At 46.1% G+C, this 15,465-nt stretch overlaps 1 protein-coding gene and 1 long non-coding RNA gene across 4 annotated transcripts in view; one reads left to right on the top strand and one right to left on the bottom strand.

Moving 5' to 3' along the window:
* LOC135309128 (uncharacterized) overlaps nucleotides 1-5,415 on the bottom strand; it is a 30,565-nt gene extending 25,150 nt beyond the window's left edge. For 2 of the 3 annotated variants that reach the window (XR_010369448.1, XR_010369447.1), the window contains exon 1: nucleotides 4,951-5,415. This is a non-coding gene — a long non-coding RNA (uncharacterized LOC135309128). The remainder of the gene's footprint in view (nucleotides 1-4,950) is intronic. The other variant, XR_010369449.1, reaches the window with a different exon arrangement.
* Nucleotides 5,416-5,739: 324 nt separating this feature from the next.
* Nucleotides 5,740-15,465, top strand: part of ADCY5 (adenylate cyclase 5) — a 203,904-nt gene continuing 194,178 nt past the window's right edge. The window contains exon 1 of the mRNA XM_064435033.1: nucleotides 5,740-7,456. Within this exon, the coding sequence (XP_064291103.1) occupies nucleotides 6,473-7,456 (984 nt within the window). The 5' untranslated portion in view covers nucleotides 5,740-6,472. The remainder of the gene's footprint in view (nucleotides 7,457-15,465) is intronic.

The following is a 15,465-nucleotide window of genomic DNA, read 5'->3' as shown; positions in this document are numbered from 1 at the left end:
AAGCTTCTTAAGTAGCTTTCTGAAGGCTGCCTTTGAAGTAGTTGCAATTTCAAATGTGGATTAAAAATTTGTAACTATTTTAATAATCTTGATCACTAATTTCCAGAATAATATTTTCCTTTAGAGTTGTGCAAGATCCTAAGGCCCTTTTTAAGGCCTCTCAAGTTAGCTTGGGCATTAGTGTTACCAGAGGTTTTTCTCTTTTGATGTGCCACAGCTGCCTCTCTCTAGATTACGTTTATTCTGTGCTGTCTCTACATAGAAATTTTACATTACTTGGTACTACATGAGGATGTTATTATTGGGAAATTCTTCGGCGGAAGTTTTTGCAGAGGCTTGTTCAGCTGAATTGTGAGCAGTGAACTGCATTTTATCCTCTGTTTTTTACTCCTGCTACAGACAGTCTGCAGAGTCTTCTGTGAACTGTAACCACTTGCAACAAGTGTACATTAAAAACTTCAGTATTGGCATTTTCTAGTTTGAGCACCACATGTAGCATGTGTAGCATGCCCACAAAAACCATCAGTTGTGGAGAGTGTATAAGAAGTGGAGGACCCTCCCAACAGCCTGGCAATAAATGGCTTTTATGGAATGAGTTTGCCATTTAAAGGTTTCTTTGGGTAAAATACATCCTCTTCACTTAGTGGATAAGAAAAGGTAATGAGTACTGGTCTCTGCTTAATGACCATCAATAAAATGATGAGATGGAAGAGGAGAGGTACTGGAGGTTACAGAGCTCCACCACTGTGTTTCCCAAAGAATATTTGGGCATTGATGAAACAAGAAACTTTCTTCCTGTTCCCTTTGGAATCCAGTAGTTGTTGGTTTTTCTTTGGGGCGAGGGTGGTGGTTTTGGGAGGGATTTTTTGTTTGTTTATTAAGACAGAACAGCAGCACTTAATGGAGATGCTGCAATGTTTAGTCTAGTGTGCTGATGACATGAAGTTTGTTTTATTTTCCTCCAGGTGTTTATTACAAGACTACAAGGAACTGGATGCACTGAGTTAGGTGCTTTGTTTTAGTCCTCCATTCCTGTGTATAAACTACTGCTGGGAAAGTTGCTGGTTTGAGAGTATCAAATGAGTTTCCTTACACAGCTTTTTGATGCAAATTAAATTAAGTAATTAAAGCACTTTGTTAGCAGACTGAAACAGTGGGAAAAGCTGTCTTGCATCAGCAAGAAAATGGATGTGAAATTGAAAGTCAGACATTGCTGGTTAGTTCTGGTAGCAAGAGTGGATACTGTTATTCAATAACTAGTTACTAAGTAAGAGAGTTGATACTGTTACAGCCCTTTAGCAGAAGCAAACCCTGCAGTCTGAAAATTCTGAGTTATTCTTCAAAAGGTGTTGTCAAGCCAAAGTGTGGAAACCTGCTCTAGGCTGACAGGTGTGTTCAGACAAGGGCCAGATGTGAGCATTCATGGGCTGCTGTGCTCCAGGTTCCTGCTGATGCAGAACTGCAGATGAGGCCTCAGCACGCTGGATTTTGAAGAAATAAACTGCTGGCAGAAAGGTGTAAAACTCCTTCAGAAAGATGTAAAACTCCTGTTGTGCTCTGAGCTTCGTGCAGCCTCCAGGAGTGCACTCAGTACAGACATTTCAGTCCTGTTCATTGCTTTGCTGCTATCCAAAGGTGAGCAGGTAAATCCACAGTTAACAAATGAGCTGCTGTGCTCACATTCTGTGTCAAAAACTGGAATCCTTGGCTGTTTTCTTCTTAATGTCAGGATTATGTCAAATCCCTGGAATCACCACGTGAATTGTGTGCATTATGGTGAATTTCATGATGCCATCCTCCTGTATTGCAAATGTATGTGCACATGGAGATCTGTACCCCAGCTTTGCTTGGACTAAACAGCACAGGCATGCAGGATATTTTATTTCTACATTTGGAGTAAAATATGGGTGCTGCTGTGAAAACACTCATAAATGTGATTCAGTATCCCTAAAAAACCCCAGAAGTCAGTAATGAGTCAGATTGTTTTGGGTTGGGCTTTCTGTTTATTTTTTAAGTCACTGTGGTTTTGTTTTTTCACTATTTTCTCACTTCTGGTTCTATTCCTTTTGAATCATGAGATCACTGGGAGACGGGTGGTGTGGAGCAAGAGAATTTGCAACAGCAGCTTGTTCAGTTTGAGTATTTCATGGCTCCATGCTGGACTGTGTGGTTATCTTGGTTTCACAGGGCTGCTTTGGATATTCTAACGTTCTGGATTTAATGCTTCCATGAGTCTTGCAGGGCATGAAGACCATGAAGAGTAAAATGTGACACAGATGTTCTGAGGTCACTATCTACTTGGTATTCCCCATTTAAAGTAAATAATGGAAAGAAAGAATGCTAATGTTTGTCTACTGCACCTGTTGTAATAATAATAAAGTAAAAAATGTTTTTATACAAATTGTTAGACTACATGTGAAACCAGAATTTATGTGAACTTGTATGTTGAAGAAGTTTAGATCTGCCACAGTAGCTCTCTGTTGACTCCCTCATGGCTTCCTGAAGGTTCTTGAGGAGGTGAAATCATTTGAGTGATTTTGCAAGTGTTTTCTAAATCTTCCATGTAACCAGATAAATACTTTTTGAAAAAGAGGCATGGTTCAATTTTAATCCAGAATTTTATTAAGATATTATTGAAGGTAATGAATTGATTTTTGCCCAAATACCCTACCTACAAAAATTTAAAAAAAAAAAGAAAAAAAAAGAAAAAAGATAGGACAAGTAGAATTTGTGTAGGCTAGGCTAGACTGGAAGATGCAACATTAACCTTTCAGGATAAGGAATAGGAAGTTTCTCTCTTTTTCTACACAGTATTGTAGTATTTGTATTTGTTGATCTCTGAACAAAGTTCAGAGATCATTTTATATGGACATATATGCAAAGCACACTTGTATTGGTTAAGGACATTATTTGTACATAGCCATGTTGGGACTGAGATACAAAAGCTCCTCAATTTTACACTCATCCATCAGAAAATGGCTGGGCTAAGTTGTGAAAAAAAAAAGGCAACTCCTATCTATGTATAATTCATTAACAAAGTATGATTGCCTGAATGTTCTTGTAATAAGTGCCAGGCTTTTTAAAATGACTTCACAGCCACCGAGGATATGCAGTGTTTTGCTTTCATGCATAACTTTTTTGGGTGAGACAAACATTGTATCTTAATATTTGCCAAGAGGTTCCTGAATTAGGAAAGGGAGGCAGGGCTTGAAGAAGCTGCATGTTAGAAGGAAAGCTGTAGATAAGCTGTCTGTATGATGGTCTGTATCCTTAATATTAAAATATCCTGCTTGTTGCCTTGGTTCTACTACTGCTCTTTGTCATCCAGCAACATCATCAGCTGGAAGTGGGCATTAAAGATTTTTACTATCCACGTGGAATCTTACCTGTCATGTATGTCCTCATTGTGTGAGGTGCCCCTTTAGTTGCTGCTACTCTTGGCTTCTGAGATACTTTTTAGCTTCGTAACATTTTTGTTGTTTTCACAAGTTACAGATTTTCTGCACAATCTCTTCCAAATGCTTCTTTAAACCCTCTTTAAACTCAACACCTCGTATTTATCGACATGTTTTTAAAGTTACAAACTTTTGGTTGAAGACTTGTTTTCCTCTGTAGCAAGGACAAAACTTTTTTCCCCTCTGGCTGATTTTTTTTAAATACCCTAAAATTGATTAAGCATCAATTCTTATGATATTAACAGAAAAGCAAAACTGTATGTCATACAAAATGGCATAGTGAAAAGAAACATGAATGGTACTCTGGAATTGAAATTACCATTTCCCTGATACCTGTGTAAATAAACTTTCTGGAGAGGGGGCTGTAGCTTACAGTGACTGGAGTCCTGCCCAGGATTCAGGCTTCCAGAGGCTTTCATGATGCAAAAGATAAGACCTCATTTAGTCCCAGTGGTGAAACATTAAAACCTTGAAATTACTTGGTCTGTTATCTGGGCAATGCTTTGTTGATATCTAGAACTAAATATAGCAAGATGTGGATGTTGAATGTGCTTGTTCTTACACATGCCTTCATAGTAATTTTCTGTGAAGCAGAATTAATTTTGGGCTCACCAGTTTTGTGGATCACCTTTCTCCCTTTAGTTGGTTTTAGTGTGAAAAAGTGAGATCTTTTACTTCTGGCTTTGAGAGGAGAACTCCAAAATGGGACTTTGTGTACAAAACAAAAAGACCTGTCCCAGTTTACAGCTCACTGAAGAATTGTTTCACTGTCTTTATCCCCTGGGTTCAGGCACTCTTCAGCCAGAGTAACCAACCACACAATTCTTGAGTGTTGTTCTACTCGAGTAGAACAAAAGTTGTGTATGGATAGTGACAGTGTTGTAGAATATCACAAGAAATTATAAATTCCATCTGAAGGGCAGTGGGATTTATATATAAAAATGTCTCCTCATGGGAAGCAAACTGTAAGTGCAGTTCTGATCAGGGAGCATCTCTCAGGAAAGTGCCCTGTAAGTGAATCCCACTGTAATAATTGTGTGTATTGTTTAGGGAAAATCCTCAACTGTGAATTCCTGGTAAATAAAAGATGCTCTGCGGAAGAAGCTGCTGAAAATTCAGCGTATGGTTCTACAGACCACTGAAATGCACAAAGGCCTCAATTGCTGTAGTTTGTGGAGTTGCTTGCACGTGTAAAGGACACGTGAAGGGTTTCTGTTTGGAAGCTTATCCAGTTTGACTTTTTTTCCCCAACTGTGTCCAGCAATATTATCTCTCTACAAACGTTGCTTATCTCTGTCCCTTGATAACCACAGCTTCAGCACTACTACTGCTAAGGACTGCTTGTGAGCAGGGATTTCCAATGTTTGATCAAACACCTAGACAATTACCAGTTTCAGCAACTTCAGCCAAGCAGTTATCTGATTTGACAGTTTGTTTTTAATAAAACATGATGCAGAACATCAATGGTATTATTCTTAGCACAGATGATGCTTACCTTCAAAACACGGTAAATCATTAATTGGCTCACTTGCAGAAAGAGTGGTTCACCTGAAAGAACATTGTGGAAGAGTCTGGAGACTGAAACTTGCTGGGAGCTGCTGTGCTGTCCGCATGCCTCACTCCCAGGTTAGGGAATATGCCATCAAACACTGTCACAGCGCTGTCGGGTGAAGGTGAGGGCTGTAGTGGCTGAAAAAACAAAGCTAAACCTACCTGTGCGTGCATTTTACCCTTCATTCCTGCGTTAGGGTGAGTCCAGTAACAGGTGCCGCCGTTGCGAGAGGCTTTTCTGGGGCTTGATTTTCCTCTGTCCGCCGGCTCGGCCGCCGGTGCTCGGTGCCCAGCAGCAGCAGCAGCAGCAGCAGCGGCAGCAGCGGCAGCATTAGCAGCGGGCCGGGCACGGCGGGCAGCGCCCGGAGCGGCCCCGCTGGCCGCGCGCCGGCGCCCCAGGGGTTAACGCGCCCCGCCCCGCGCGCGCGCATTGGCGGGGCGGCGGCGGCGCTGGCCAATGGCGGCGCGCGGCGGCGGGGCCGCGCCAATGGGGGCGGGCGGGGGCGGCGCGGCCGGCGCGCGGCTGAATGGGGAGCACAAAGCGCGGCCGGGACGCGGCGCCGCCGTGCCCGGGAGAGCCGCGCGCGGGGCCGCCTCAGCCCGGCCACGGCCGCAGCCCCGCTCCGGCAGCGCGGGGCAGGCAGCGCCGAGCCCCCGCCCCCGCTGCTTCTCGGGTTTTCTTGAATTTTTTCCTCTCCCCTTGCCCTTCCGATTTTTCAGATCTGCCGGTTTCTCCCCCCTCCCTCTCTTTGCCCGTGGGAGAGGCGCTGGGGCCGCCCGCAGGCACCGCGGCGTAGCGGGAGCGGCGGCCGGGTGCATGAGCGGCGCGGCTGCCGCCGGCCGTGCCTCAGCGCCGGGGCTCCGCCGCTGGGAGGCGAGGCGAGCCGGGAGCGCCGCCGCAGCCCGGTCCGGCCCGGGCAGCCCCCGCGCCGCGCCCCTCGGGCAGGGGATGCTCCCGCCGCCGCCGGCTGCCGCATCCCGGCGAGCCTGAGCCTCCGCCCGCCCGCTCCCCGCCGACCGGCCCGCGGCGAAGCGCCCGCCCTGCGCCCGGCCCCGAGCGGCGGGGGCCGGGCCGGAGCGGTGCGGGCGCGCTGCGATGCGGCTCCCCCGCGGCGCCCCGAGCCCCTGCGGCCGCCGCGGCGCGGCTGAGGGCGAGCGGCCGTGAGCCGGCGGCGCCCGCGGTGCCAGGCGCGCTCGGCGGTGCCCGAGTGCCGGCGATGGCACTGCCCTGAGCGTCCCGCCGGGGACACCCCGGCTCTGGGGACGCCCGGCCGTTCCGGAGACTTTGGGGCCGTTTGCGGGTTTCGCCTTTTTTCTTTCTCATTTTTTTAATCTTTTTTCCCCCCGTTTGTTTTTTTGTTTTTTTTCCCCTCCTTCCCCGCTGCCTTTGGGGGTTTTCTCCCGGCGGCTCTTCCCGTGCGCCCGCCCGGCGGTCATCCCTTTGCCCGTGCCCCGCTCCTCAGGGCATGTCCCGGTCCAACAGCGTCAGCCCCCCGGGCTGGGCAGGCACCGAGCAGCACCGCTCAGCCTGGGGCGAGGCGGAGGCCCGGGCCAATGGCTACTCCTACCCGCCGCCTCCCGACAGGTCCTCGGGCAAGAAGGCCTCCCGCATGTCGAGCAGGTGGAGGAGCGAGGAAGACTACGAGCCCCGGAACCGCGGGGAGAGCGGCTGCAGGATGATGAGCTTTAGGTCCAAATCCGCCTGGCAGGAGCACGGTGACGACAGCCGACGTCACCGGTCCCGCCACCCGCCCGGCAGTGATTCCCCCGCTGCCCCCAACAATGCCAGCCCCCGGCAGCTGGGGGAGCAGGGGGAGGTACGGCCCCGCTCCGTGGAGTTGGGGCTGGACGAGAAACGCATCAAGGCCAAGATTGAGGAGCTGGAGGAAGAGGACACGGACGAGGGGGACTCCGAGGCGGCCTTCTCCATGGGCAGTTGTTGCAGTAGCCTGCTGCAAATCTTCAGGTCCAAGAAGTTCCAGTCTGAGAAACTGGAACGTCTCTATCAGCGCTACTTCTTTCGGCTGAACCAGAGTAGCCTCACCATGCTCATGGCCGTGCTGGTGCTGGTCTGTGTGGTCATGCTGATCTTCCATGCCGCACGCGGCCGCTATGAGGTATCCTATGTCGTGGTGCTCTCCCTGGCCATCGTGCTGATGGTGGTGCTGTGCATGGTCTGCAACCGCAACAACTTCCACCAGGACCACATGTGGTTGGCGTGCTACTCGGTCATCCTGGTGATCCTGGCAGTGCAAGTGGTAGGGGTTCTGCTGGTGTGGCCCAGGAGCGCCTCAGAGGGCATCTGGTGGACCGTGTTCTTTATCTACAGCATCTACACGCTGCTGCCGGTGCGGATGAGAGCCGCGGTCATCAGCGGGGTGGTGCTCTCCGCCATCCACCTGGCCGTCTCCCTCAAGATCAACGCGGAGGACAAGTTCCTCCTGAAGCAGGTAGGCAAGCCCTGAGTGATTTGGATGCGTGCTCAGCGTTGGAGGGCAAGGGAAGTGGGGTAGCCTGAGTTCCACAGGCCTGCCTGATGCGGGAAGGGTGACAGGACTTTGAGCTGAACTGAGTTACCTGCTGCTGGGTGGGATGGTGTGCAGTGGGGTGGCTAGCCTGTAATCTTACTTTTTTTTCATTGCTGTGGTGTTCCCTCGTTCCTGCTCCACGTTAAGGCTCTAAACGTACAAGAAGTGTGTCTTACAGGGCTCCCATGACGGCTGCTCCAGCACTGTCAGCCAGCCCTGCTAGCGCCCTTCAGTTGTATTTAATGTAAACAGCCCTGTGCTAAGCACACCTGTGGAACGGTATCCAAGCATGCTGCTCTTCTGCTGAGAAAGGTGTGGAAAGTTTGGCTGTTTTTGCAAGGTAGAGGTTATCCTTGTGTGTCACTCTGGGTTCAGTGTTAGCGCAGAGCTTAGGCGTCTTAGGAAAGCATGCTCCATGGGAATGTGGGGTAGGCTTTTGGTTTAGCAGCAAGGTGTCTTGCTTTGAGATGTGCTGGAAATCTGTATGGTGAAAAAGCCCGGAGTTCCTGTACAGGCAGGATGAAAAGTACCAAAAAGAAAGGTATAAATGCAGGTTGCTGTTTAGCTGTGATATCGTGTTTAACTGAAGCAGTTCAGTTCACGGGAACAATAAGACTATTATCAAATGCATTACAGTGCAATTTTTAATTACCATATCTGTATAAACAACAGCAGTACAAGGCGCCACTCTTCAAGTGAAGCAGGCAGCCTTGGGACTCGTGCTTTAAGCTTTCCACAAGTAAAACATTGAAGCACATCCTTCTGATGTGCAAGACTCTGAGCAAGGATGAGCCTGTCACAGAGTCAGCCCTGATACCTGTGTGTTACCAGGGACTGTTTATTAAAATCAGGTGTTTGGTAGTTTTACAGCCCTAACACATAATACAAATAAAGCCTCGTGCTCAGTGCCTGCTTTGAGTTTTAGTTCTGGGTTGTTTTGAGTTCTGCCGATTGCAGTGGCAAGAAAAGTTGTAGGACTTAAATAAAACCTCATCAGAATGAGGCTGTTGCTGTTTTGCTATACAAAATAGCCCATGAAATTACTCTCTTTTCCCCACTGCCTTATTAAGCCTACTTGGAGAGTTTCTGGCTTTGTTGTTAGTTTGTTACAGATATTTTTATAAACTGTAAGTGACATATTCTTCTTATGTTTGATGTAAATGGCTTTTTGTGCATTTCCAGCAGAGCATACACTGTGAGTGGGACAGTTGGTGTTTTTCTGCTTGACTTGAAAAAGTTTGCTAATGGCCTCAGTTCTTCTCCACTGGGGCTCTGGTCTTGCAAAGCCTCATGTGTGCTTTTGGCTTTATAAACGGAGACTTGTCCTGTTGAAATCAGTGTGTTTGGAGACTGTATCCTTACATGGCAAAGCAAATCCCATCATGATTGCAGCTAGAAGATTTAGCAGTCTGTTATGAGCAGAGTTCGGAGCACACTAGCAAATGAATAAAATGTCATTGTGTTGGAAAATGTTGGTAACTGTATTTTAGTAGGAAGGAGCTTAAACTACAAAGGCCAAATGATTGACTCCCTCAGTAGAAAATTTGGAACAAATACAGCTCCCTCCTGTTCCAAATAGCAGGTTGTTTGTAAGAGGTTGGATTGTGTATGAATGTGCGCTTGTCAAAGGTAGAAGCATGGGCGGTAGGTGATGGTACAGCATGCACAAATCTGTGCATTGCACAGTTGCTTTTGCTTTCCTAGTAATGCTGGGGTTTTCCTACGGTTTGGCAATAAATGGTCAGTTAATGAGGAATGTCCTAGGAGCACTTTTACTTTGTCTTCAAAGGCAGAGCATCTCTCCACGTTGCCTCTTTATTTTTCCTACTAACACAGTCTCTATCTTGCTGTGGTCACCACTGGCGTAGCACGGGCTGAATCAGTGGGGTTGTACAAGGCCAGGCACCAGATTCCTTACACGTTTGTGTATGAACACGAGCTGCTATCTCTGGCTGTCTGATAGAAAAATCTGTTCTGCTGAGCACATTGCCTCACAGCTATTAACAGGCCTTCTTCACTGGGGCTGTATCTCGTTGCCGTGGAAATCTGTTGTGTTCAGCTCTGCCCCCCTAATGCACGCAAGCCCTGTTTTCCTCCTTCATACTATCAGAGGCAAAGGCAGGTGAAGACCAGATAAGTCAAGAAGAGTGAGTTAAAATGCTTTCTGTGACTTCACACTGGCAGTCACATCAGCCTGGGTTTTGTGGAGCAGGAGTGGATGTGAGTGCCTTTGTGACTGTGTGACCAGATGGTACTTTGCATCCAGCAGTCACAGAAGAAAGGCTGGTTAGGATGTATATCACCTTTCCTCACTTGTTCATGGCATTTAAAACTATAATACTTAAGCAAGTTTTACTTTGTGGGAGCTTTTTGCTTTAAATCCTCTCTGAATTGTTTCCAAGCCAGGAGAAATCATACACTCCCGTTATGATCCACTGATGTTTAAAGCAGGGTGACTCTTGTATTGACTCGTGAGCACTTTTATAAGGCTCTGGAGCCTGTTAAAAACTCCTCTTTCTCAAGAGAGTGAAATTCTTGGTAGAAGGTCCCTTCTGGGGAAAAGGCAGCTTGTTGTATTCCCTAGCTGAGGATGCATGAGTTTGTCTGAATTTTCTCCTATCATTGCTGGATTTTTCTGTCCCCAAACTCTCTGGTCCAAGGCTATGCTAGTCAGACTTCATGGAAGGGTTAATGTAGTCTGCTGTTTCTGAATCCATAATGTGACAGCAGCAAAAGTAGTTGTCATTGTTCAGTCTTAACTGAGCTGCTTTTTAAAATAATTCTTCTGGAGTCACTGGATTTGGAAAGTGGGCTCTGACTTCTCTTTGCTACTTGGAGGAGTCTGTCTTTGACAAGAGAATGCCCCTCTGTCAAAAAGATGAGTATTGTTGGTACCTCTGTGAGTCTGATCAGCAAGAGGCTGATCTTAGCTTCTTGAATTGAGGTTTGATTGGAATAAAAAAGTGCTATTTATGGCATTATATTAAAAAGTTATCCAGTGCTGAGGGAGGGGAGAAAAAGAAAGCCTGTGTTTGGGAATTTACTTGTTTCCAAAGGCAGCATGCTGCTGGAAGCAGAGCACACCAACTACAAATTCTGACTGCTTAAAAGGGGGGGTTTTCATTTCTTCCTGTGATCAGTTAGCTCTAGAGGAACTGTTTTTGGATTTATTGGGGAGAGGATGGCTGTATTTGTCTTCAGGTTCATTTTCTTGTATTCTGGGACAGATTATAAATCTGCTTCACTGCATGGAAGTGTGTCATCCTCTCTCTGCCTGGAAGTGTATCTCTTTTCAGCCACCTTTTCCATGTGCTGGCTCTGATGCACTTTCAGGCTCTGAAAACACGCTCAACTCTAGAATTCACGTAAGCATTACTGTACATGTGAATGAGGCTTTCTAATACCTAACTGAGAAAGAAGTGTACTGTTTATCGGCAGTCTGCCTTGCATTCAGAGCAGAGATAACAGTGAGATTTATTCTCAGTCCCATCGGATTGAGCTGCCCAGCTGACCCACGGGCTTGTACGGGCACATGGGAAGAGGTTCAGCCTGTGGGCTGCAGATGCTTAACTGAAGTCATGTGAGGAGAGCAGCTGCCCTCAGAGTAGATAGGCTTGAGTAAGCTCTGGCATTTCTATAAGACTATGGGCTAAGGGACAGGGAATTTCACAAGAGAGTTTATTGGACTCTGAATCAGACGTAGAAAGGGATGGGAATTGTGTGTGGGAGTGAGTGGGGGACCAGGAGCAGGGGATAAGAATGCCCTATACAAACATCAAACAAGCCTGTGGACTGAGGTTAGATTTACTCCTGTTTTCCCATCCAAACCTGTTTTATTGTAACTTTCTGATGTTCCTTGTTCAAGGATACAGTTAAGTCTTTGTAGTTTATTAACTCAGTGCGAGTGGGTGACTGTTAAGGTACCACAAAAAATAAATACCTTTTTTTTGGTCTTGTGTCAGTAACCTCATTGAAATAGAAACTGAAATGCACTGATCTCTTTTCTCCCCAAATACTACTGCAAACCTTCTGTAAAGAATCTCTGATAGCAAACTACCTCAGCACGTCTTTTGTTTGTCTCTCTGATTCAGGGCTCCTTCTTGCTCGACCCTTTTCCATGTCTCCATCATAACAACATTACTTTAGTACTCCTCATCCTTCACTTCTGAGAAGTTGTGTGTGTGTTGGCCTTTCTCTCTGGCAAGGCATGTTAATGGTAGATGATTGATCTGCACCTGCATGGTGGCTCTCTTGGAAGCGTAGCATTGCAGTTTAACAGTTTCTCAGAAGATGCTGGTATGAGAGCCAGTCTCTCTCCTCTTCATAAACTCACTTCAGCAGGGCTAAAAACAATTTCTTACTGTAACAGCAAATTGACTTGAATCTCATGGAGATCTCCTAGCACCTCGTAGAGATGCTTTCTAGTTGGCAATTTGAATGACATTCAGCAAGAAGTTAGTCACACGGTAGGAGAAGCAGCACTGTGTGTTCCATCTCAACCCAGTGTGCTTACCACATGTAAGTGGTGACTGATTTAGAGGCAGGTTCTCAGCAGTGTGTTAATCAAGTCCTTACATTGTGCTTTCATTGTCTTCAAGCAGCATTGTCTTTATTCCTCAAGGAGAGATGGACTGTCTGGAATGCAGATGGATCTGTGTGACAGCTCTCCTGTGGTTATGTGCTGCCCGTTTTACTTTTGTCCACCTGGAAAATGGATTTGAGTAATGTTTGTATAGGATGGGATTTTTCAGGTGCTCAGCCACATGGGGCCAGGTACAGCACTTAATGCCCTGTTCTGGATAAACATTGTTATCAGTGGGCTCTCGTGCAGTAAGAAGAGCTCTAGCACTGCTCACTACTGAAGAATCTGCCTGAGCAGCAGTTGCACTGAAGTTAGAGAAAATTGATTTTTGGTCTTCTGTTCAGGGGAAAAAATGGCAACCTGAAATATTCACTAACTGTTGCATTGCTAGTTGCCTCCCTAGGGTAATTCTGTAATAGAAGTAATTAAGTAAATCCCTGAGGTATTGTGTATCAATTTAGTCCTTTGTAAGAATATTGTCTTTATCTCTTGGGCATGTGTTGCTTGAGGTTTACAAAGGCGTATCTGTTTTTCTTATCTCCTAAATTACCCTATGATCCTGCCACCTCCTAATCTACCCCCTTGCTTTATCCTCCTTCCCCCCACCATGAATTAGTTTAATATTTCACTGTAATGATCACCAGTATCAAAACCTGTTAGTGTGATGGAGTGCTGTGTGTCTAATTTCTCTGTTTTCCTGGATTATTAATAGGTTTGTTGTCTTGAGAAACTGACCTATTTGAATAATTTCTCTCAGCCTTCTGGTCGTAATCACACTTTTATAGCTGGCTTGGATCTTGGTGAATTCAAGACAAAACCTAATAGGGGTGATTGAGGTGCATAGCAAAAAGACTTGTCCTTCTAGGCACTTTTATGGCATGCTTGAAAAGGCAGGGTGTGCTAGTTCTGGTTATTTATGGAGAGATGAAGATTCTTCAGAGCAACACCAGGATTCATGAAGGTGCTGGAGGCAGAAGGACAAATTTCCTTGCCCCAATCTTACAAAGCAGCCATGGACTTGTCCTTCAGTGTCCTGGGCACGATGGCTTAGTTTGATACCTGTTCTCTGTCAGAGACCTGTCCCAGGCAGGACATCTTATTTATGTGGTCTTTTGTGATTAACCTCATTCAGATGGTTTATAAACCTGAACAGCAGTGGATATCAAATGCTGATTATCCTGGTGCTGAAGGCTCCCCGGAACTGGTGCTGCCCTCCAGGATCCTCAGTGGCCCAGTGCTTCCTCAGAGCCCCTTTGCTCTGAGTCCACTGTGGTGTGGGCAGCGCTGCCAAGGTCTGGGGTGGAAGAGGACTGGGACTCAGCCCAGCTGGAATGTGAACTTTGGGCACCAGGCTGTGCTCCAAATGCATTCAATTTGTGTCTGATTAGCTAATCTTTCAGTCATGTACCATGGCTCCCTCTCTGTCTTTTAAGAAAAGTGGAACAATTGCTAACTTTTAGCCATTGCAGTCACTGGAATAGTTACAGTCTTTTGCTAATAGCTGGTTTGGTCATCATGTTTTGGTACTACTGGATATTACTCTCACTTTCTAATAGAACTTAAAGAATTTTCCTTCCGTTCTGGTCGAAGATGCAATGAAAAATTCCCAGCAACACCTGAAGAACTAAGAGGTAAAAACCAAAATTATTTTGACAGTAGATTCCGTGCATGTGGTAAAGTGATCCACCCTGTAGCTGGTAGTGGCTTCTGAAAACCCATGCTTTGAAAAGATCCTGTCTTTCTCTTTTCTTCTTTTCCTTCTCATCTCTTCCCCCACCACCCCCCCCCTTGTTATTTTGGTTTTTGGTTTTTTTTGTTTGTCTGGTTTTTTTTATTTTTTGTTTGTTTTGGGTTTTTTTGGTTTTTTGTGTGTCCATTCTTTTTCCCTGTGCAGGTGGGTATGGTTCAGAGAAAATACCCACTTTGTTTGAGGAGGTAGAAGCCAGGGCTCCAAGTTTTGCCAGCCTTGGGCAAGGTTTGTCCTCCCATCTGCTCTGTACCACAGGGTTTACGTGGCACCTTGCACAGGTGATCTGTACCCAGAAGAGGCAGTGCCCAGGGAGCTGGAGTGCACCAGCATCTCCCTCGAGCCTTCCAGCTGCTACATGATTTCATGATGTGCTGCATGCTGGTTTTTCATGGCCCAGAGGGGTAGGACTGTGACAAAGTGTGTACAAGGAATGTGAAGATTTACAGCTTCTGGGAAATGGGTGGGGTTCCTGTCTAACTGCTGTGTGACTTTTTCATCTCCTGCAAGTCCTGTGTTTTGATGTGGGATATGCTTGGTGTTAGTTCCTTCCCTCCCTCTGATGTCTAGCCTAGTGATCTGAACTTGTGATATCTTTCATCCATGGGATGCTCTTTCTTCTTTTTGTTTTCACATTGGTGATAGTTTTAAAAAATTATTTTTTTTGTCTTTACCTGAGAGGTAGCCTGCTGCTGCCAGAAACTTAATTTGATTCATTATTATGGAGTCCTTAGGCTAGGTAAAAACCCAAGGGGAAATCTCATGTGAATGAAAAAACACAACCCCAAAGATATTAAAAAGGATAATCTAGTTATGAGGGGGTGTGGGAAAGAGACAGGAATTTTAATATTTGTCTCCTGAACTCCTAAATCTTCTCACCTTATCATAAGAAAGTTTTAAATTTCTAGCACTTAATAAGGTCACACATGAAATGGCTGTCAGGCCAAGACAAGACTCAAAATGCTTTTTAGCACCTGCAACTGGACCACTCCCAGTGAAACTCAGTGATGTTTTCTGGTGGTGCTGACTCTTGCTGGTTTAATCACGGGCAGGTACAGGAAAGGCAGCATTCAGCAGACCTGCAGTAGAATTTAGCATGAGATGGTCTTGTTGTGACACTCGGAGAAAAGGACTGAGCACATTTTAAAGCTCTGCCTTGTGCTTCCAGTCTGCTCTTGAACATTTGGGAAGCTCTGTCCCACCAGGAGCCTGGTGGGTAGACAAGCTTGTGGACTGCTTCAGCCAGACACGGTTGGTTTTGCACCACAAAGGTGATGTGTTTACAAATGGTGGGACCCCCCACAGCTGAAGAATTAATGGGCAGCACTGGCATCACCAACAGTATTGCTTCTGGTGCCAGGCTGGCCTCGCTAATGCCTAGTAGGGCTTTGGTTGCAGCACTCACTATAGAATGTTTCATTGTTTTGTCAGGCTTTGTTCTGCAAATAAAATATCATTGTGTTCTTTTTTCTCCATATTTATATGACACTAATGTAATTGCCACGTATCTTTATTCCCTTCCCCAGACATCAGGAACACAAATCATATTTGTGTATTTAAGATGTTATCAGGACTGTCTGTAGTGTGCATTGTGTAGTCATC

The sequence above is a fragment of the Passer domesticus genome, chromosome 10 (assembly GCF_036417665.1).
Source record: "Passer domesticus isolate bPasDom1 chromosome 10, bPasDom1.hap1, whole genome shotgun sequence".
NCBI classification, from domain to species: domain Eukaryota; kingdom Metazoa; phylum Chordata; class Aves; order Passeriformes; family Passeridae; genus Passer; species Passer domesticus.
Note: the sequence above shows the minus strand (reverse complement) of the source record. Positions and strands in the feature narration are given on the sequence as shown.